General features: G+C 43.1%; 2 protein-coding genes across 3 annotated transcripts in view; one reads left to right on the top strand and one right to left on the bottom strand.

Moving 5' to 3' along the window:
* Positions 1-535: 535 nt before the first annotated feature.
* On the bottom strand, positions 536-18,427 carry LOC5501025 (ras-associating and dilute domain-containing protein). Its single transcript, XM_048720025.1, has 16 exons — positions 18,000-18,427; positions 17,438-17,642; positions 14,566-15,397; positions 13,260-14,184; positions 12,669-12,703; positions 11,566-11,809; positions 10,789-11,193; positions 10,547-10,697; positions 10,222-10,359; positions 9,621-9,657; positions 7,320-7,471; positions 6,312-6,751; positions 5,896-6,096; positions 1,763-1,828; positions 1,258-1,331; positions 536-1,009 (listed from the first exon to the last, which is right to left on the bottom strand). Exons 1-16 carry the CDS (start codon positions 18,243-18,245, stop codon positions 910-912), a joined length of 4,251 nt encoding a protein of 1,416 aa, XP_048575982.1. The 5' UTR covers positions 18,246-18,427; the 3' UTR covers positions 536-909.
* Positions 18,428-19,367: 940 nt separating this feature from the next.
* The window catches only part of LOC116608103 (von Willebrand factor A domain-containing protein 3A), a 61,347-nt gene continuing 56,146 nt past the window's right edge, over positions 19,368-24,568 (top strand). For both annotated transcript variants that reach the window (XM_048719792.1, XM_048719791.1), the window contains exons 1-3: positions 19,368-19,664; positions 19,726-19,791; positions 23,542-23,845. In XM_048719792.1, coding sequence (XP_048575749.1) covers positions 19,540-19,664; positions 19,726-19,791; positions 23,542-23,845 — 495 coding nt within the window. In that variant the 5' untranslated portion in view covers positions 19,368-19,539. The remainder of the gene's footprint in view (positions 19,665-19,725; positions 19,792-23,541; positions 23,846-24,568) is intronic.

The following is a 24,568-nucleotide window of genomic DNA, read 5'->3' as shown; positions in this document are numbered from 1 at the left end:
CATTTTCTGAATTTTTGAGGGCAGTATGAAGACTTTGCGTGATTCAATGACACGTCGTTTTCTTACCGAATTTTATCGTTGAATGAGATGGTTTCTTTCGTTTTGAATCCTGCACAGGCGATATTATAAAATTACTAAAACCTTCTTTTGAATGTGGATATATTATGCAGGCAAAAAAAAAATAGTGATTTGTCGTTTCGCTGCTTTTTTATGCCTTTTTTTATGCCTTTGCAGTATCTCCACGGGTCGTTTATTGTCGGATTTGGGCTACAAAAAAGTCTGACTTTTGGATTCATGACATACGAGAGTGATCTAGCTTATGCTTTATAGCTTATGCTTTATAGTGGGGGGAGGGGGGGGGGGGGGTGAACCCCCCGACTGGGTACGGGCCTGAGCCAGTAACCTGTGTTTTCTTTGTGTTGTCACCAAATTACCACAAACGACGTGAGCTAATAATCTAGTATTATATATATATATATATTTCTATAAACTGTATTTGCCTGTACAGGGGACTATGTAAAAAGCATTTAAAAAATCAATACCAATTACTTTTATTGTTTCGTACACATTTGGACACTGTGTCTTATATAAAGGCATCTTCCTTTCGTTACGGTGTTTTAATAAAGATGCCGAGATTTTCAATTTCATGCAAACAGAGCTATCGTTTAGATGAACGGACCTTGCAATTTGCATTTCCAAAACTAGATGCAATGAGTCTTATTTTCACGTAGATGCCGCTAGCAACTGGATGCGATGAATCTCATTTCCACGTTGATGCCGCTAGCAACTGGATGCGATAAATCTCATTTCCACGTAGATGCCGCTAGCAACTGGATGCAATGAGTCTCATTTCTACGTAGATGCCGCTAGCAACTAGATGCGATAAATCTCAATTCCAAGTAGATGCCGCTAGCAACTAGATGCAGTGATCTTCATAGCAACGTGAATGTCGGATTTGGCAACAAGGAAAGACAAGTGCTGGCCAGCTTGACGGATGTGCTGCATCGCACTGGATAGAAAATAGATTATGTGCCACGAATATGTTACAATGTAATTAATACAAAACCAGATTATATGCCACAAATATGTAACAATGTAATTAATACAAAACCAGATTATATGCCACGAATATGTTACAATGTAATTAATACAAAACCAGATTATATGATCACGATTATGGTAGCGGTATGATGGTAATAAAGATGATAACAGTGATGATAGTAATCATTATAAGTGATGATTGCTTTGCTTATATACCTTTGATAGTCAGCGCCAACGAGGCTTGTACCATTAACTGCGAGAATGCGATCTCCAAGGCGCAGACGACCATCCTGAAACAATGGTTTTCACAGACATTTATAAGAAAGATCGAAAGGCGAGGCATAACAACCCATCAACTTTTCCGCTCATCATTGTTGCGTCAAGTTGTGCATCGATGGGGCTCGTTTTCACTGCGTGCCAAAACATGTCACGCGACAAAAACGTTTCTTTCTCCCTCTCCCCGCTAAATTTTGTATATGTCATACACATACGTGGGGCAATTGGGTATGTCACACAAGAACACGTGTGGAAAGCGAATATGTCACGGAGACACAGGTGGGGTAACTGAGCATGTCACGGAAGCTCAGGTGGACCAAATGGATATGTCACGCAAGCTCAGGTGGGGCAACTGGATATATCACGGCAGCACAGATAGGGCAACTGGATATGTCATGGCAACACAGATAGGGCAACTGTGCCAAGCAAGGGCGGGGCAGCTGACCTTCATGGCGGGGCCTCCTGGCACCAAAGTCTTCACATAAATTCCTGGTGACCTCAGTGGAGTGTACTGTTGGACAACAAAACATGGTCTGAACGTTTCACATTGATGTTTTCAGGGTTTTAATGCGGCGTGGATATGGTTAGAATATGGTTAGATTTGCCGGATATGGTTAGAATTTATTGTGCGACTATCTGTTATAAGTAATGCCCTTGTAACCGCACAAAAGCGCGCTTTGGTTATAGTGCTACCTAAAGTTAAATATCAAGAGGCACTGTGGCTGGCTTCAATAGATTCCAGAAGATTCCAGAATGGCTAACGCTTCATGCATAGTATAAAGCCTAACCCTCTGGGGCCGGTTCCTGAAAGCTCAGTTAGCAGTTGTCCGTAGACAAATATGCACTTTATCCTAAGATAAATCTATCCGCAGATAAATTTGGTTCCTGAAACAGCTGATAAAGTTATCATCTGATAAAGTAGCAGATAAAGTTAGCAGAGATCAGGAGGGCCCGATAAGTCGCTATCTGCTGATAATGCAATCCAAAATGGCGGATAAATTGTTGCCATGGTTATTGGGAGAACACACGGCTCCCGAGCTTGGAAACAGGACTCAAACCCCATACAATTGGGGTTTTAGAGAGAGAAAAAACTCAAATAAAATTAGATTTTAAACCCTCCAACATTTATCTTGTCATATAAGTCCTAGGTTGTCGTTCGAAATTGATAATTAGCGCTTGTAACATATTGGTTGCAAATGACAAGTTGGGAAGCCTGTGGTGACTCAAAATAGCGCTCGGTGGGTTTTGGCGTTTTTCGTACGTTTGCTTAAGCCCTAATCTATCTCAAGACATTAAGCGACATCCACTATGTAAAACCGAAGCTCTTATATCCTGACCGCGCTGTAATTCAGCCTTTGCTGCAATAGCGATAAATAAACCATTACCATTACCAACACCCATCACCAACACCCAACACCCATTACCAACACCCAGCACCCATTACCAACACCCAACACCCAACACCCATTACCAACACCCAACACCCATTACCAACACCCAACACCCATTACCAACACCCAACACCCATTACCAACACCCAACACCCAACACCCATTACCAACACCCAACACCCATTACCAACACCCAACACCCATTACCAACACCCAACACCCATTACCAACACCCAACACCCATTACCAACACCCAACACCCATTACCAACACCCAACACCCATTACCAACACCCAACACCCATTACCAACACCCAACACCCATTACCAATACCCATTACCAACACCCAACACCCATTACCAACACCCAAAAATAATTATAAGGACGCATAGTATTCAAATGCATGTGCCATCTTACCATTACCAACACCCAACACCCATTACCAACACCCAACACCCATTACCAACACCCAAAAATAATTATAAGGACGCATAGTATTCAAATGCATGTGCCATCTTACCATTACCAACACCCAACACCCATTACCAACACCCAAAAATAATTATAAGGACGCATAGTATTCAAATGCATGTGCCATCTTACCATTACCAACACCCAACACCCATTACCAACACCCAACACCCATTACCAACACCCAACACCCATTACCAACACCCAGCACCCATTACCAACACCCAACACCCATTACCAACACCCAACACCCATTACCAACACCCACTACCAACACCCAACACCCATTACCAACACCCAACACCTATTAACAACACCCAACACCCATCAGCAACACCCAACAGCCATTACCAACACCCAACACCTATTACCAACACCCAACACCCATTAGCAACACCCAACACCCATCACCAACACCCAAAAGCCATTACCAACACCCAGCACCCATTACCAACACCCAACACCCATTACCAACACCCAACACTCATTAACAACACCCATTACCCATCACCAACACCCATTACCAAAACCCAAAAATAATTATAAGGACGCATAGTATTCAAATGCATGTGCCATCTTACCATTACCAACACCCATTACCAACACCCAACACCCATTACCAACACCCAACACCCATACCCAACACCCATTACCAACACCCAACACCCATCACAATCACCCATTACCAACACCCAACACCCATTACCAACACCCAGCACCCATTACCAACACCCAACACCCATTACCAACACCCAACACCAATTACCAACACCCAACACCCATTACCAACACCCAACACCCATTACCAACACCCAACACCCATTACCAACACCCAGCACCCATTACCAACACCCAACACCCATTACCAACACCCAACAACCATTACCAACACCCAACACCCATTAACAACACCCATTACCAACACTCAACACCCAGTACCAACACTCAACACCCATTACCAACACCCAACACCCATTACCAACACCCAACACCCATTACCAACACCCAACAACCATTACCAACACCCATTACCAACACCTATTAACAACACCCAACACCCATTACCAACACCCAACACCCATTACCAACACCCAACACCCATTACCAACACCCAACACCCATTACCAACACCCAACACCCATTACCAATACCCATTACCAACACCCAACACCCATTACCAACACCCAACACCCATTACCAACACCCAACACCCATTACCAACACCCAACACCCATTACCAATACCCATTACCAACACCCAACACCCATTACCAACACCCAAAAATAATTATAAGGACGCATAGTATTCAAATGCATGTGCCATCTTACCATTACCAACACCCAACACCCATTACCAACACCCAACACCCATTACCAACACCCAAAAATAATTATAAGGACGCATAGTATTCAAATGCATGTGCCATCTTACCATTACCAACACCCAACACCCATTACCAACACCCAAAAATAATTATAAGGACGCATAGTATTCAAATGCATGTGCCATCTTACCATTACCAACACCCAACACCCATTAACAACACCCAACACCCATCACCAACACCCAACAGCCATTACCAACACCCAACACCCATTACCAACACCCAACACCCATTACCAACACCCAACACCCATTACCAACACCCATTACCAGCACCCAACACCCATTACCAACACCCAACACCCATTACCAGCACTTAACACCCATTACCAACACCCAACACCCATTACCAACACTCAACACCCATAAACAACACCCAACACCCATTACCAACACCCAACACCCATTACCAACACCCAACACCCATTACCAACACCCAACACCCATTACCAACACCCAACACCCATCACTAACACCCATTACCAACATCCAACAGCCATTACCAACACCCAACACCTATTACCAACACCCAACACCCATTACCAACACCCAACACCCATTACCAACACCCAACACCCATTACCAACACCCAACACCCATTACCAACACCCAACACCCATTACCAACACCCAACACCCATTACCAACACCCAACACCCATTAACAACACCCAACACCCATTACCAACACCCAGCACCCATTACCAACACCCAACACCCATTACCAACACCCAACACCCATTACCAACACCCAACAACCATTACCAACACCCAACACCCATTACCAACACCCAACACCCATTAACAACACCCAACACCCATCACCAACACCCAACAGCCATTACCAACACCCAACACCCATTAACAACACCCAACACCCATCACCAACACCCAACAGCCATTACCAACACCCAACACCCATTACCAACACCCAACACCCATTACCAACACCCAACACCCATTACCAACACCCATCACCAACACCCAACACCCATTACCAACACCCAAAAATAATTATAAGGACGCATAGTATTCAAATGCATGTGCCATCTTACCATTACCAACACCCAACACCCATTACCAACACCCAACACCCATTACCAAGACCCATTACCAACACCCAACACCCATTACCAACACCCATTACCAACACCCAACACCCATTACCAACATCCAACACCCATTATCAACACCCAACACCCATTATCAACACCCATCACCAACACCCAACACCCATTACCAACACCCAACACCCATCACCAACACCCAACACCCATTACCAACACCCAACACCAATTACCAACATCCAGAAATCATTATAAGGTTGCATCTTACCAGCCCATCAATGAGACCCAAACCGATGCTTGATTCAGTCCTATGCAGCTCGACAATAAATACGTCATCTTGAGTATCATCCCCAGCACGCATGCCTTCTAGCTTGTACTCTACGTCACTTCCTGTCACGTGAGCACCCCGCTGAATCTTGAAGAGCTGGTCCATGATCGGAGTTGCGTCAATTGATTGGCTGCCGCTATCCTGGAAAAACGGTAACAATTCATAAAATACAGCGCTAATTCCGTACATTGACATGTCAGACTGATCCACGCTGTTAACAGTAATAAGTAGAGTCGTGAGCACTGGATAACTTTGGATTTAACCCGAGGTCTCTATGCGTTTAATTTGATTGCAAACTGATAATGTCAAAGAAAGATCTGGAAAGTGGCAAATTAGACAAACGTGAGGTAACCTACTTTGTTATCGTCTTCAAATGGTAACACTGATAAACCACTGGGTGTGTCACTGCCCGCCGATCCGTTCACCTCGACCCATTTACTGCCATCGTCGTTCTCCTTCTGCGCTACCCTCGACGCTACATTATGATTGTCGTCCCGTATACCGTCCCGCGTCCCGCTACTCGAGAGACTGGATACCGATGACGTCATTGACCCTGATCTTCCAGGAGATCCATTGATGCTACCAGGAGGAGACCTCGCCGGCGTCGAATCAGCCGAAGTATGGCTCTTCTGTGACGTGATATTCGGAGATATTTCGGATAAAGCCGAACTATGGTCCTTGTGGGAGGTGACATTCGGAGATCTTTCGGATACAGCCGAACTACGGCCGTTTGTGGCACGCACAGGGGAAGACATTCCTGCGTCTGTTTCATGTAAGTATTTGTTGGAGATTTCAGCTGCAAGAGAGCAGGAAAATTTGGAAACATCCATTAAGCAGCCAGCCCCTAACAACTTCTATTAAGTGACCATCTAGAGCCAGGCTACTTTAAGCACTCAACCCCTAACAACTTCTAATAAGTGACCATTAAGAGCCAGGCTACATTAAGCGACCAACCCCTAACAACTTCTATTAAGTGACCATTAAGAGCCAGGCTACATTAAGCGACCAACCCCTAACAACTTCTATTAAGTGACCATTAAGAGCCAGGCTACATTAAGCGACCAACCCCTAACAACTTCTATTAAGTGACCATTAAGAGCCAGGCTACATTAAGCGACCAACCCCTAACAACTTCTATTAAGTGACCATTAAGAGCCAGGCTACATTAAGCGACCAACCCCTAACAACTTCTATTAAGTGACCATTAAGAGCCAGGCTACATTAAGCGACCACTTTGGTTCGGTCTAGAGGGTGGCCTTTTAATAAAGGCTCTCAAAAGATCTAGTCACAGGGAGGCTCCACAGAATATCTAGTCTGAGCCACTAAGCAGACTATAGTACATCAAATAATTCATATTATTCTACCTTTTGTTCTGCCAGTTTTTAAGCAAGGCTGATCTGTACCGCCGAGCGGTCGCGGGTTCGCAGGCGAAACGATGACATCAGGAGCCTCATGGTCATCCTCCTGGGAGTCCTGGGGCGAGCTAATTACAGCTTCCGTGTCGGTCTTTTGGTATCTGAAAGCACAGAGCATTGCCTCAAATCATCAAGCTAAAGGCCTTTATTTTCTGATCTAATATATAGATTTAGGCATTGCCTAAAAGCGGAGCTCCAAACGATCAAATTTTATTAAATTTTAAATTATTATATTTATGTTTTTGACGACGTCAACGATTTCACAGATCCCGCGACCAACTTGTAATACTCCCTTCCCCCCACATCTACATGATACATAACACGTTTGTTGTCATACGATGTTTCGGCGTAAGGGTAGTTTTAATTTATTGACGTAATCGTCAATAAATTTCCGTAGTTTTAATTTATTGACGTCAGGTGACCATCTCATGGCATCCCACTTGAAACATACATCACACCTTTTATTGACGTCAGGTGACCATCTCATTGCATCCCACTTGAAACATACATCACACCTACCGAATTCTGTTGTCACACGATGTTTTTGCTTTTAATCACGTTTTTGCTTGAAGTGACGTCACTGATAAAGTCACACAACATGTGACCATATTGTTGCATCCTCCTTGACACCTACATGACACCTACCGAGTTTGGTTGTCATATGATGTTTCGTTTAGGAGATATGAATAAAGGCATGACTTCTCTTAAAATGACGTCATCGATGACGTCACGCATCACGTGGCTTTGTTAGATACCTCACCTAAGATAAATAACGACCACTAGGCTTATAGATACCTCACCTAAGGTAAATAACGACCACTAGGCTTTGTTAGATACTTTACCTAAGGTAAATAACGACCACTACACTAGTGGTCGTTATTTACCTTAGGTGAGGTATCAAATAAAGCCTTGTGGTCGTTATTTACCTTAGGTGATGTATCAAACAAAGCCTTGTGGTTGTTATTTACCTTAGGTGAGGTATCAAACAAAGCGTAGTGGTCGTTATTTACCTTAGGTAAAGTATCTAACAAAGCCTAGTGGTCGTTATTTACCTTAGGTGAGGTATCTATAAGCCTAGTGGTCGTTATTTATCTTAGGTGAGGTATCAAACAAAGCGTAATGGTCGTTATTTACCTTAAGTAAAGTATCTAACAAAGCCTAGTGGTCGTTATTTACCTTAGGTGAGGTATCTATAAGCCTAGTGGTCGTTATTTATCTTAGGTGAGGTATCAAACAAAGCGTAGTGGTCGTTATTTACCTTAGGTGAGGTATCTATAAGCCTAGTGGTCGTTATTTACCTTAGGTGAGGTATCTATAAGCCTAGTGGTCGTTATTTATCTTAGGTGAGGTATCAAACAAAGCGTAGTGGTCGTTATTTACCTTAGGTGAGGTATCTATAAGCCTAGTGGTCGTTATTTATCTTAGGTGAGGTATCATACAAAGCGTAATGGTCGTTATTTACCTTAGGTAAAGTATCTAACAAAGCGTAGTGGTCGTTATTTACCTTAGGTGAGGTATCTATAAGCCTAGTGGTCGTTATTTATCTTAGGTGAGGTATCAAACAAAGCGTAATGGTCGTTATTTACCTTAGGTAAAGTATCTAACAAAGCGTAGTGGTCGTTATTTACCTTAGGTGAGGTATCTATAAGCCTAGTGGTCGTTATATATCTTAGGTGAGGTATCAAACAAAGCGTAATGGTCGTTATTTACCTTAGGTAAAGTATCTAACAAAGCGTAGTGGTCGTTATTTACCTTAGGTGAGGTATCTATAAGCCTAGTGGTCGTTATTTATCTTAGGTGAGGTATCAAACAAAGCTTAATGGTCGTTATTTACCTTAGGTAAAGTATCTAACAAAGCGTAGTGGTCGTTATTTACCTTAGGTGAGGTATCTATAAGCCTAGTGGTCGTTATTTATCTTAGGTGAGGTATCAAACAAAGCGTAATGGTCGTTATTTACCTTAGGTAAAGTATCTAACAAAGCCTAGTGGTCGTTATTTACCTTAGGTGAGGTATCTATAAGCCTAGTGGTCGTTATTTATCTTAGGTGAGGTATCAAACAAAGCGTAATGGTCGTTATTTACCTTAGGTGAGGTATCAAACAAAGCGTAGTGGTCGTTATTTACCTTAGGTAAAGTATCTAACAAAGCCTAGTGGTCGTTATTTATCGTAGGTGAGGTATCAAACAAAGCGTAATGGTCGTTATTTATCTTAGGTGAGGTATCAAACAAAGCGTAATGGTCGTTATTTACCTTCTGTGACGCTTCCAATTCCTTGTTGTCACGTGACCTGTTATCACACAAAAAAACCGCAAGTCACACCTTCCCATGATACATTGTGTTGTTCTTGAGGTTTCCTAAATATATTCAAATATCTGCCAGCTATCTGCGGTTTTTAATATTGTGGCAACTCTCGTCGACGACTTCTAACAGCTCAATGCTGTATTTCCGTGAGCTTGAATGACGGAGGACAGAAGGGTTAATAAGCTCGCCCCTGGACTCCCAGGAGGATGACCATGAGGTTCCTGATGTAATCGTTTCACCTGCGGGCCCGCGACCGCTCGGGGGAAGGTTTTAGAGCTATTCTAGCAATTGTTTCCACGCTGGTACAGTAAAAAAACACCATCACATATATTATTTATATTTTCCAATATTCGGGCTTCCTGTGGTTTCTCATCCAAGCTTTGTAGTGGAAATTAAAAAATAATTTTCGAGCCTTTACCTAAACTTCGATTTTATGGGATTTTTGATATATTATAAAGAAACGCTCAATGAGTTATACTCAGCTTAAAAAGCTTTGGTTGCAATTAGTTTAGGGTCAAAACTTTAATTTGACTGGACAAGAAACACATACCCATTCCCAGGGTTTCCATGACGACGGCCAAGTGACGGTCAAAGTCCGGACTGTCCGGGCTATCCTCCATATCGAGGCAGTAGCCATCGGTCGGCAGGGAAAGTGGAGGGTGGTCAACAAAACTCAGCAGAATGTCCGCTATAAGCAAGGTAAGGGTCAATAGAAAAGAACCACCTTGATATGACTTCATTGTATTTTAGTGGTTACGGTTAGCTTAGATATTTCCACATAGAAAGGGAATTCCTCAAATGATATAATCAAAGCTAGTCTTAGCCCATCACTGTCAACAAGTGTATGACATCACTAGGTGGCGATCCGTACTAACCGGTTCTGAGTGCCGGCTCTACTTCCTCCGGAGGTGGGAACCAGCCCCTAGGGCGTGTCTTTCCACCTCCAAGCTGGTACTCCCCGAGTATCTGCTGTACTTGTGCTGCGTTTAACGCTGGGAAATCACGGCGAATAGTCTGCCAGTCTGCCTGCCACACACAAAAACAAGAATCACAAATCATAGGTACGCTTGTAGAGCCAAAGGAAACACTCTATATGATGTTTTGAACTTGTTCTTACTTGCAGCAGCTGTACTTTTGGAGTTGCGAGCAAATCTACCGCCGTCGACAGCCTTTGTAGATAATGCACGTATTCGTCTTGCAGTCCAACCTGAGACGCCCACGCTTCCAGTGCGTCCAAGTTACCACGAATCTGCGCACCTTTAGCCCAGCGGTAAAACTTTCCCCCCGCGCCTCGTTCCATAAGAGTATTGAATAGCGACGCATTGGCAAAGAAGAAAAGATACGCAAAGAGTTGGCGGGATATGTCCTCATGCACACCACACCCGCGTAACAGAAAGTGCGTGGAGTTGAATATACCGACCACCATATCCACCTCTTGGGGGTGCTTTCCTGCCTGGTCATCATCGTCTTCAAACTGGAATGGATTCGTGTCCAGGATCACAGGTAACGCCACGTACAGCACCTGGAATACAAATAAGTGACTTGCGTGCCATAATGTTTTGTTTTTATTTTGGTTATTCAAATTTTTATCAAACTTTATCAACAAAAAGGAAGCCTTCCCTGTGTTATTTGGTGGTTCAGGCTGAGATTCGAGCATTTTTTTTTATATTTCAGGATGGATTGCTATTCCCGGTGATTCAAGCGAACTCCCTACTGTGGCGAACATCTCATTGGCATAGGGTTTTATAGCCCACGAAAACCAAACGTCAAGCTAGTCGGACTCAGGGCATTAGAACAAAAGAGTGAATTTTCTGATAACTTTAAGGACGGACAAAATAACAAGCCCAATCTATATCATCCACTTAACGCGTGGAACAAAAGTTACCGTCAGTACCTTGGTGAGGTGATAAACGGTCTGTTGGAAGCTGTACATGACAACCTCTTCCAGGCAAATCAACATCTCCTCATCTGCAGATAACAGCGCCTCCTCGCCGCCCGAGAGGTGTGATGCGTTGCCTAGATACCGTGACAGGTTGGCCTGGAGGTAATGCAGCATCTCAAGACAGTTAGCCATCCAGCAGATGACAGGGCGGAGCTGCGGCAATAGCTCAAGAAGCGCCTTTGACGGTGCCGTGTCCCTAGCGTGACAGAGAGATCAGAGAGATAGTAGGTGTCCGTTATAGCGGGATGTCTACTATACTATGTGTTCGTTATAGCGGGATGTCTACTATACTATGTGTTCGTTATAGCGGGACGTCTACTATACTATGCGTTCGTTATAGCGGGATGTCTACTATACTATGTATCCGTTATAGCGGGATGTCTACTATACTATGTGTTCGTTATAGCGGGATGTCTACTATACTATGCGTTCGTTATAGCGGGATGTCTACTATACTATGCGTTCGTTATAGCGGGACGTCTACTATACTATGCGTTCGTTATAGCGGGATGTCTACTATACTATGTATCCGTTATAGCGGGATGTCTACTATACTATGTGTTCGTTATAGCGGGATGTCTACTATACTATGCGTTCGTTATAGCGGGATGTCTACTATACTATGTATCCGTTATAGCGGGATGTCTACTATACTATGTGTTCGTTATAGCGGGATGTCTACTATACTATGTATCCGTTATAGCGGGATGTCTACTATACTATGTGTTCGTTATAGCGGGATGTCTACTATACTATTCGTTCGTTATAGCGGGATGTCTACTATACAAGGTAGCTGTTAAACCGAGGTGAGGTATTCGTTATACCTAGAAGTCCTATTTACTGGGGTGTCTGGTATACTAGCTGTCCTTTATATAGGGTTTTTTTTGGGGTGTCCAATTTACTGGGGTGTCTGGTATACTAACTGTCCTGTATATAGGGTTTTTTTTGGGAGTCCAATTTACTGGGGTGTCTGGTATACTAGCTGTCCTTCCTGTATACCGGGGTACTCTTTCTGTTGATGCCCTATAACAGGGGTGTCAGGAGTGTCGACTTACTTGTCGATAGTGTTAGACATATCACTTGTCTTCTCCTGTAATATAAATAAAATAAATAAATGTCTATTGTCTGCATGCTACTGTATGCGCATCATTGATGGCGCGTCTTTTGTAAAGTAGGTAAAGAAGCATTGTAGATTCAGGCGGAAGGATAGGAGAGCTGTATAACCCTAAATATTTGTTTCGCTACCTCCCTACAGACCAGCTCTATCCAATACGGGACTTGACGGCCTTTAGGCTTACCTTAAAGTCCGTGAATCCGACTTGCGTAACACTGTTGTTTTGTTTTTGTTTTGAATGTTTAGAACTCCCATAATTTTGAAAAATATAACTTACCCAGCATTGTTTGATATCGTAGAAATATAATCGAGTCGATTTTATTGTAGGATAGATTTTAATCCATTTAAAAATTTCAGCATGATTCAAACGGATTAAATTCACATGCATGGGGTTTGCATAGCCTACAAAACCACGCGTCACGCAAATCGGATCGCCTGGCTTTAATGCACATTGGAGTGGCTACAGTAATTAGGAGTGCTAATTAACTGCCCAAACAATGATGTGGATGGATATTAGGATGGTTCTACTAACCCACACGATGGTCTGTATAGCGTTGGCGATTCTCAGCAAAAGCTGCCGCGTCTGAGTATCCGTGTGATGCGTAGCCGAGTGTTTGACTGCCAGTAAAAGAAGGTAGGCGGGTGTTAACGGGTAAATGTCGTCCTCATCCACCAGTCCCATGACCACTTGCAGCATTCGCTCCTCGTCAGCAACTTTGTAAGGAAATCGTATCTTGTCTGTTTGATCATCCCCATTCACCACAGAATAATCGCCATCTTTATGTAGCGCGTGACTTTTTTGTAATACGTCTAGCCAATGCAGTTTCAGCTCTTTGTCAAGAGTATGCGTCGGGTCTTTAAACATGAACACATAATACTCGCCCAGGGAGACCAAGTCCCCGGGAGTGAGCTTTATCGGAGTAACGACGGACATGCCATTCACGCGTATTAGAGCGTCTTTGTAGGGCTCGAGGTACACCACAAAGTTTACTTCACATTCATCCATGTCCACATTTCCGCTTGTCTCGACTTTTTTACTCAAGATGCAGTGGTGCGGCAGGACATCAGGCGCAACCAATGAAATGTCTGGATGCTGGTCACCACGGTTACCGTGCTGGCAAATGACACGCGGGCTTGCGCCTATAACTGCCATTTGCTCATCAAGCCGATGGTAGAGGAAGTCGTCCTCGATACCGTAGCCACGGAGGAGTAGAAGAAAGGGCGTGTCTGTGGGGGGCAGGAAGGGAGACACTACTACGGACGGCCGGGTGGACGCATCCGAGCAGAAGCTCTGGAAATGGTTAACGGCTGCGGGGGGTGGGTCTGGCATGCGTACTTCCTGTACGCTGCTAGGAATGTTTACCTCACGTGTGGACGCAGCTTTCACCACGGCAACCGACATGCGAGGCTGAAAGAACGACGACTTCTCCGTCTCTAGTTTCTTACGTAGCTCGAATCTGAAAAATGTAAAACTTTGTTGAATATCATGAGTTGGAATCAAGCATGAAGAACACGATTCTTGATATTCTTCCTAAGAATATATTGAAATAATAGTAAACGAAACTGAGAGGAAAAATACGCAAACTAGATGCGCAGGTGGTTATCGACATTGATTCAGATGTGGTACTAAATTAGTTGGGCTCAATAAGTTGCAAAGTAGTGAAAATTGACTTGATGCGGGGTATCTGTTAAACAAATTGTATTTGATTTGGCTTATTGCTAAGTGCGTGAAAACTAAATTATGGCGTGCCGATTATAATTGATTCAGACGTTGAACAGTTCTGGTGCCTAATCAAACAGTTAGGAGGCAGGAGCGTGACCTATGAATCGGGCATTACCTGCGAGAGAAGCCTGTGATCGGTTTCCATAGCTGCTGCAAAACCAGCGGTTTCTCCTTGTCGCCGATCACTCGGGCGTACTCCGTCACCCAATGCTCCGAGTCACCCTCACTCGTATCGAGCTCGGAACTTATTTTCGTAGAGCCGTCGGAACCCTTAAAATAACCTATAACATCACAAAGCACGTATTCGGAAGGTTCCATTTTCAGCGAATACCTCTCGAGCGCCTCCCGGACAATATCGACGGCCGTTGTTAACTCTGTAGCGCGCACACTCTTGTAGTTTGACCCCGGGCACACGTGATCACCGAACACCTTTAGAACCCCAGGCGCCAGGGTATTTGTGGAGAGCTCTTGCGTTTTCTTGTTGGAAGCGCTTTTCTTGAGCTTCAGTAGCGACCCAAAAGAACGCTTTCTCTGTCGTTTGCCACGAACGGCCCTATAAGCATGCGCACTGCGATCTTGCTGGCTTGAATTACCGCTGACACCATCGAAAAACATCCCTAGCGCTGACCGAGGAGTGCTACGACTCTTGTCACTTCCTGAGCTGCCAGGGCGGAGGGGAGGGGAGGTAGGAGAGTCTCTGCTTGGTGATATCGCAAACCGTGGACTTGCCTTATTACTGTGTTCGCTCTCAGTGCTCCGCACACTGACTGGTGATGAGCTCACATTGTTCCGATAGGTTTCGATTTGCCGAGCAGTGTTGATCGGCGGAGACTCGGAGTTGTTCGGAGAGCGGTCGTACTCTAGCCGTAAGACGAACCGTGGAGTTCGTTTAGCATTAAGTGCGATGTCGAGTGGGTTGTCGGAAGGATCTAGACATATTTCATCCGCTAAAACATACATGTGTCAAGATGTCAGTATCACGACCCCGCAACTGATATGATCGGGGAGGTAATACCTATGCATGAACACGCAGCCTACGAACACACACCCCCAAACACGAACACGCACCCTCATACACGTACACGCACCCTCATACACGTACACGCACCCTCATACACGTACACGCACCCTCATACACGTACACACAGCCTCATCCACGTACACTCAGCCTCATACACGTACACTCAGCCTCAAACACGTACACTCAGCCTCATACACGTACACACACCCCCAAACACGAACACGCACCCCCAAACACGAACACGCACCCTCATACACGTACACGCACCCTCATACATGTACACGCACCCTCATACACGAACACACACCCTCATATAAAAAACACACACCCCCATACACGAACACGCAGCCTCATACACGTACACGCACCCTCATACACGTACACGCACCCTTATACATGAGTACGCACCCTCATACACGAATACGCACCACACACACCCCCATACACGAACACGCACCCTTATACACGAACACACACACCCATACACGAACACACACCCCCATACACGAACACACACCCCCATACACGAACACACACCCCCATACACGAACACACACCCCCATACACGAACACACACCCCCATACACGAACACACACACCCATACACGAACACACACCCCCATACACGAACACACACCCCCATACACGAACACACACCCCATACACAAACACGCACCCACACACACGAACACACACAGTCATACACAAACACACACCCACATACACGAACACACACCCCCATACACGAACACGAACCCTCATACACGGACACACACACCCATACACAAATACACACCCCCATACACGAACACACACCCTCATACACGAATACGCGCCCCCATACACGAACAGTCACGCTACCACGTATAATCTTGAAAGGAAAAGCTTGTATTTGTAGTGGTTGGGGTTATTTTTTTCGCTTCACTATTAAGTGCACGCCCTCGTGAAGTAGAACGAGAAGGGAGACAAAAGAGCTCGGCTGATGGCACAATTTGTGAAAGAACCATGGAGGTAAGAAGGATGGGTGAAAGAACTTGCACGAGAATACAAAAAAATATTAAAAAAACTGAAATAATCACAATCGCTATTACTCGGATATATTTTTGTTTTCGAAAATTTGGAAGCCCATGGCGCGCGACGGAACGAGGCCACTGGATCGGCATGTAAATTAACGGGGTAAAATGTATCTGCGGAAAACCACCGTTGTTATTTATATCAGCTTCTCCACTCGGGCGATACTAAGCACCAATTTCATGGTTCAAGGTTTCCTTGATCTCTCTTTTATGTTTGGTGTTATAAGTATTGTTTAGGCTAAAGAACTGTAAAACAATGCTTGTTGAGATATGAAATGTTTATGTCGTACGAAAAGAATATCAATTTGTATAACTAGACCAAAACAGCGTCTCTGGAGTGTATAAACCAGAAAATCAACAAAAATGATACCGATCTACAACTGATAAAACCTATGATAAAACCTAAAACGCGCTACCGATATCCGTGTTTTCTTCTATGTGCGTTTATCACCGATCTTCCCGCTTCCTCATAATTGAGGTTTTGCTAGCCGTGATAACCGGAGAAGGGACAGTCTGAAGGAATTGCATCATCACACCAAACGTTTGAGTGCTTTGGACGCCATAAGAATGTTTTTAAAACTCTTTATCTCATATTGCTGATAGCGCCTTAATACTAACTATACAGGAAGACGAATAATTACTCTTCAGACGTGATATTTGATTTGTTTCACTACTTAAGAGTTTTCTTGTCAACCTTTTCAACCGAGTTATGGAAAGAATGGAGGCAAAGTAAACAATAAATCAAGTAACGGGTGAATACTTCACAGCAATAATCAACAGAGTAGCAAGTTCTTCGCAATAGATCTCAAGTATAACCTTAGGTAGTAGTGTGATCTAGTTTGATATTAAGATATCTTGGTGGTATCTTATTAGTATACGCGCAGGCGACCTACCTGCTCTGTCCTCCAGTTCATCGTGAACTTCGTATAATTTTGCTTTCTTCACAAGAGATGCTTGGTCTAGATCTGGCTTGAATTTCTCGATTAGCGTAGGTAGAAGCTCAGAGACTAGTGTTTGATTTGTCAAGCGAACGGCTTTGGTCAATTTCTCATTTCCATCTTCAAAGTAAAATCTCAGCGCTCCGTCGAAACTGAGGTCCTGTCAACAGACGAAAAGTTAGTAAAAGTCTCGCATGTAGCCCGCCATTCACACCGATTATCACGAATTAGACCAAAACACAGACTCGAGAGCAAATCCTGGCTAGTTTGAGACTAGGTGCGTACATCTATTAACCAAAAGAAATCACTTTTCAAAGGTTTTAAACTATATTCAATTTTGGGTGAGTTACTATTATTATAGATTTTGACAGTAATAACCCAAGACCGCTCGCAGACTCAAGAGGGGTTATTAAAGAGAACTCACAGTTCAAACTTTAGCAGAAAATACAAACTGGTAAGACATGGTACTACAGTTAGTGGCTATTCACGTGAAATTATCGCGTTTAGTAGGTGCTACCTCTTTGAGCAAAATACGGAATGCTCCAAGTTGATTTCTTTTGTTATAAGCTGTGATTTTGTCAGACAGCTCGCGCTTAGTAACTGCAAACTCGGACTCGGCATCCTGCTCCTTGTCCAAACTTTGAGCTTCCTCCGCGACGATTCTCAGATGCTCAAGAATTCGTGGGTCTGAGAGAATATTACTGGACGAGCGCTTGGAGAAAAGCCCTTCAGTCTCGATAGCAGTGCCAGATTCATCCATCATTACCGCGAACCCATTCAACTGCTTTAGCAGCCATGCCAATCAAGTAAGCCAACTGCAGCGGGAATCTCTAGCTGTTGTGATGTTCTAAACCCGTAAAGATATTTGTTTTTAGAATCTTGTGCCGTGTGTACCGCTTTCGTCGCCAAATGATTGATGTGAGCGACATTTTCAATTATGGCTTTCAATTTGCTTGCCCTTGATTGGTTGAGGGAGAGTTATCGCTGTGTAATCATTGGCTGCGGCGAGAACATGAGCAAAAGGTTGAAGGCTCGCGCGCTACAATTTGACAGGAGCTCACTTTGTGATCAAAAGTTAGCAAACAAAAACGGAATGAAAAATACTCTATCTAGGTGTTAACTTGTCTCATTAATTATTCATTAAAGGTAGCGGTAAGTTTTTAACTTCCGTTCAAAAAAAAACAAACCTACCTACAATATTTCTACAACGCTTGCGCGTAATCTCGCTTTATAAAGCGATAGTAAATCAGGGACATTCCACGGGATTCGTCATTCTCACAATCCTTGCAGGTTCACTTGAAGCGAAAGAGACGAAAAACCTACGAAAAACCTTGATCAAACTTCGAGAAATTTGGTTCTCACACAGCGCGCGCTGTTGATTTTCTAAACTACTATTTTCATTGTTTTTGCTGAAGAATACAAATTCCCAGTAGTGCGGAATCCTCACAGCATTTTGATCAAAAAGTGGCGAATATCGTGGTGATAAAAGGCACATAACACAAAAAACACTAGAAAATGTGCTAAATATATTTCTTTGCTCATTATCTTTATAAGGCTTTTACAACAATGTGGTAGGGAACACAACAGAGCACTTGTGTTCTGTCAATAACAGAATAACAATCCCACCCTACCCACCCCTACTCCTTTGCGATACCGACGCATCGTTCACCTTTGCAAGTTGAGGTTATACCACAGGAAGTCCACAACCAAGCATGACAAAACCTCCTTCGTCCTTTTTAAGCTGTCCCTACAGGTCTCTAGTAAAGAAAAATGGCGCTAAATGCTAGCACGCAAATGATAGCGGATTAAATGCTGTTGATGTATCATATTATTTTAGCTACTCAATGATTTTATACATAGGGCAGTCTAACTTTCCCCTCCCCTCTAATGTTTGTTTGCGCGCTTGGCAACGCGCGACTCTTCGATTTCCAAAATGGCGGAAAGTTGTTTGAGAACCTGAAAACAAAACTTTATAAGAAACAACGTACATTTTTTACTCGAAAAAAAAAACTCCACCTATTAGAGATGAAAGAAATGGATTGCATGGATGTTTCAGTATGAAGAAGATTTTCAAAGTATTCAAAAAGTCCTCCAGTTCGTCTTCATCAAGTTCGAGTTCCGATGAAGAGACGGAGAAAGATTCAAAAGTCAGCAAACCCCCTCCCGAGAAACTTGCCGAAAGGTAAACTAACTCGTTTATTCACACTTATTCCTAGCTTTTTCTCACCCTTCTTTCCCTCTAGCCCAAAAGGTGAACCTTGGAGAATAACGCACTCCGATATCGAAGTCGAACGACCTCCAAGACACAGGTATAGTAACTTAAGATATATAATTAAACTAGAAGTTCTCGTGAAAAAGTGAAGTGCTCGAGCTCATAGAATGGTTGGTCATTCAATTGCAAGGGTTAATTCAATATTCTTTTAGATTTGTGTGGGTCAGTTCGAACATTTTCCATAAGCCAGATTTATGCAAGACCCCATTTTCTTTGCAGCCACTGTCTTGGCTGATCACTAACCCTTGGTTTCATGGTTTCTCTGTTTTGTAAGAGAAATAGAACAAAAACAAATTGCTTGTAGTCTTATTTTATTAAACAAAAGAAATTATTAAATTGAAGGCATTGTATGTCTAGAAAAGGAAAGGTAAAATCTGATAACCATAACAAACAATCTGATTAGCTGTGGAGGGGATATGCAGTCATAGATATTATGGAAAGTAAGTATATATATAAAAAAGACTGCTTTTTGGTGGTTGAGTGGGAGGGGCACAACCCCTGTACCCACGCCGAGCTACATGCCTGTACATACCCCTTCTGATATTAGAAGGGCTGAGAAGTAGGACAGAGATTGAAATGAGATTATTCGGATAGATTTTACATTTCCCTTAATACACAAGTCTCATCAAATAACACAGAGATCTACTAAATGCTTATTATTTACCCATCATTTTAGGAATTTGGTTGGTTTGTCTTCCCTACCATAAAGTAATTTCGCTCATTTGCATTTATAAACAAAGCCTTACAGTACAAACGTCAGGCAATGGGATTTGGGCTGTTTGAATACCTTTCACTTTGCCCTAGTTTAAATATCCAAGTTCTTTTATCATCAAATGACAAACTTCGAAAGCCATGATAAGCGAACCCCATAAAACATGGGATCATAAGTCGTCATACTTACCAAATAATTATTTGATATCACCATCGTATTTGCGGTATTAATCGAAGAAGGAGCTTTCAACATAATCACAGGGCAAGTGCAAAAAATCATGGCTGTTTTGTGTCACGGACTGCCAAAGGTAGCCCAAATCTTGGTGCTGACAGACGCCGTCCAAATCGAACCTGGAAAGGCAACGAATAGACTACAAATTGCGCATCAGGGAGGGGGCGAGATTTCGTTTCCAAGATGTCGGCGGCTTGTTCCACAGGAAACCCAAATCGACATGATGACTGAAATTAGCTTAAAGAAGTGAATTAGACCAATTCTTCCGCTAATACTAAGCAAGAAAGCATTTGCCCATGGATAAAATTATTTATTAGATAGACATGCTTATAGAAATAGAGATAATGAAGGTGATATCTGCTGTGCTTAACCCTTTCACTACTGAAGCCCAATGTGTGTCACATCCTGCTGTTCCTGGAGCCCAATTAGCATTCCCCACTAATTTACACACCAAAACAAAACATGCATGCTCAGTAGGTTTTGGAGGCAGATTGTAAAGAATAAAGCACAGAAACAAGTAGTGCAGATAATGAAGTTTTTAATGAACCGAAATATTGGCGTTTTTGCCACTATTGCATAGAGCGATAATGATTTGAATTTACAATTTCATACAAAAATTCAAATTTCGCGCCATCTTCTCTACCAATGATCTCAAATTTTGCATCATTTACAAGATTATTGTTTATCTTAGACACAAAATATAAATAGAACATATAATAAAGGTAGTTGTAAGCATATAGTCATAAGAAATAGTGTAAAAATAAAGTCTGTACTATGATAGTTTATGCCGTGCCATGGTCCATTTCATGGAATGCCTGGTGGCAACCTTTACGGCAGAGACCGACTTTGCAGACCACGCACTCATAGTACGTCTCGATCTTGTAGCCTTTCGGGGTTGTTTTTCCCTTCTTGCTGCAAAGAACACATGCCCTCTTCCTTCCTTCTACATGAGTGGCGACATGAGCTGAGGCTGGGATGTTCTGGGGAGTTGGGGGAGCAGGGACTCGTGGGCGCTTTCTCGAGTTGAACTTTGCAATAAGCGATTGCGCTAGTTCTGTCTTGAAAACGATAACAGTCCTCTTCGCCTTTCCTTGTAATTGGCGCTTAAATCCTTCAAGGACGAATGCGTTTGTCACTGCCAGATTGAATAAAAACCAAAACACGTATTTATACCATTTACGCGATTGCCAGCCCGAGGAATAAAACGATCGGAGCTGGTCCGCGCGGTCAACTCCTCCCATGTGCGCCGTGTAAACATCCGTCACCTTCGGCTTTTCGATGTCTATTTCTTCGATGCTGCGATACTTTCTTCTCACTGTGCGACCCGGCTCAAGAGGGGAAACATTTGTCGAAAGAAGACTGACATCCCTCTTGTCGTGCCATTTTGTGAAGAGGAGCTGGCCTCGCTGACGCTGAAGCATTTCACCGGGCTTCAACTTCTCTTTGGCACATGGCGGCAATTCCCTGCGATTCACGCGCACAGTCCCGCATGCATAGGTTTTTTGATCTAGCAAGTGGTCAAAAAGCCGAACAGTTGTAAAAAAATTATCACAGAAGATGTGTCTGTAACTGTTAAGGAAAGGCTTAGCCATATCCATAACCACATCGTAGCCGAGTCCATGGACACGCTGTCTGTTTTCTTGCCCAAGGTAAACTTTGTAGTTGCACACGTAACCGTTGTTCGCGTCGGCCGCCATCCACACTTTTATGCCGTATTTCGTCGGCTTTGCAGGCATATATTGGCGAAAACCAAGTCTTCCCTTGAAGGCAATCATTCCCTCATCGACTGATATGTCCTTTGAGGGCTCGTAAGCTTGCTGGATACTTTTTAAGACATCGCTCAGTACCGGGCGAACTTTAAAGAGACGGTCGTAATCGGCGTCCACACGTTGTGGCTCGTTGTTCGGATTGCTGAAGTGTAGGAATTGGGCGATCTCTTCAAACCTTGTCTTGGGGATCACGTCCTGAATCCCAAGGTTTCCAAATAGAGGGTTTTGGGACCAATAAAGGGCTTGCTGTGGCAAGGAATTAATCCCCATCACGAGCGCTACCCCAAGGAACATGCGGAGTTCGTCGGGAGTGACGTCCTTCCACTTCGCCAGCCGTGCCTCTCTATCGGCCTTCTGCCCGATAATAAATTGTGCATATCGGTTAGTTTCGTCAGAAATTAAACCAATAAGTTCATCCGAAAACATCAAACTAAAATAGTCTTCAGCTTTTGCATCTTCTGATACCGTTTTCTTCAACCGTTGTTGCCCGGTGAAGTCCTCGAGGTCGAAATGCGTGAGTTGCTCCGACCAATTTTTAACACTATCTTCATCGCTCTCGTCTTCACTTTCTTCCTCAGAAGAACTGCTTTCTTCCTCAGAAGAAAGTTCAAAACCCTGAAACTCATTTTCAGAATTGTTTACATCGTCATTCTCGTCAGGATTAACACCAAAAATCGCTCTAAATTCGCTCGCATCGATCGCTAAAGATTCCGCCATGTTTGCAGTACAGGGGTGACTGATAAGTTTTCGGTCGGCGCTCACGCAGCTTATACAATGAAAAATTATGCGCAGTTGGTGGGATTTGATTGGCTAATGTCGTAAGAACAATAGTCCACGTGTTTTCCTGCAGCATGAATTCCCTAGGGAGGAGGGGGACGATTGTTTTGAGTTGTATGCAAATTGGCCGCTTTTGGCCGCTCCAGGAAAAACGTCACATTTCCGTTTGGCCGCTTTTGGCCGTTTTGATAGTGAAAGGGTTAATTTATCTATCTTATCTATAGCTGTCACTATACAAAAACAAGGCCTACTTTATATTATTCTTAATATGATGCTCCTACTTATTGTTTTTTTACAGACCAAAGTCGGCAAAAGTAAAGTTAAAGGCTACTGCTGACAAGAGCTTGAGCAAAGAGCAAGAAAGTGTACCAGATGATGAACCCAGAGGATACCATCGTTTCCAAAAGAAGCCTTCAGAGAGACAGCATAAGGTATGCCATGGGACCACGAAGCAGAGAAAGTGTGACATGGATACAAGTAGCTTTTCCGATGAGAGAATGCAGCCTGTGGAGCGTCCAGCCTGGGAAATGCTACAGACCGTGAACGCTGTTCCACCTAGGGCACTGACTGTTACATCTGTACCCCAGACTAAGGAATTAATGGTAAGTATTCTTTAGGCTTTGAGAATTATTCTCATATAGCTACCAGTATGATTCAGTCATTATTTCAGTCATTATACATAATCAAAAATAGCTTATTGGTCTGTGTAAAATAAACTCTTATTCTATAGTTCTATCCCATCTAATATTAATGTTTACCACAACAATAAGTAGATTATTTATTATTTATTTCTCCTAAGCAACTAAAATCAAAGACCAGTTTTATTCTATATAATTAGCAGTGAGTTTTCGAATTTTCGAGTAATAAGGTCTTTATGATATCAGACTTTATTGGAAGTGATCTTTTTCATTTTTCGCTTTAGTCTCAAATGAAAATTGAGATTTTTTTACTGCTGTGAGAATGTGAAAACCAATGATTATTTTATTAAGAAAAAATGAAGACCAAGATAATTGTTACTGCTTCTAAGAAAACATGTTTGTCGCCTAACTTTGAGGTCAGTTGTATGTTTTTATACCATTCTGATGTAAATGTTTTTACTCCAAACAGAGCATCCAAACTGACATTTTTCTATTGCTAATATTACGTTATTTTTACCAAGCTTGAAAAACAGCAGAAATGTGTGTGCATAAGTGTTATGCAGGATTTGTATTGCCGCAAAAACACCCCATATGGCTCAAGTGAAACATCCTTTAATATTGGACTAAAAGCATTTTCTGCATTATCAACAACCCGTATCATAGCTAACACATGAGCCTAGTCCAGGA

This window comes from Nematostella vectensis, chromosome 12 (assembly GCF_932526225.1).
Source record: "Nematostella vectensis chromosome 12, jaNemVect1.1, whole genome shotgun sequence".
Lineage (NCBI taxonomy): Eukaryota > Metazoa > Cnidaria > Anthozoa > Actiniaria > Edwardsiidae > Nematostella > Nematostella vectensis.
Note: the sequence above shows the minus strand (reverse complement) of the source record. Positions and strands in the feature narration are given on the sequence as shown.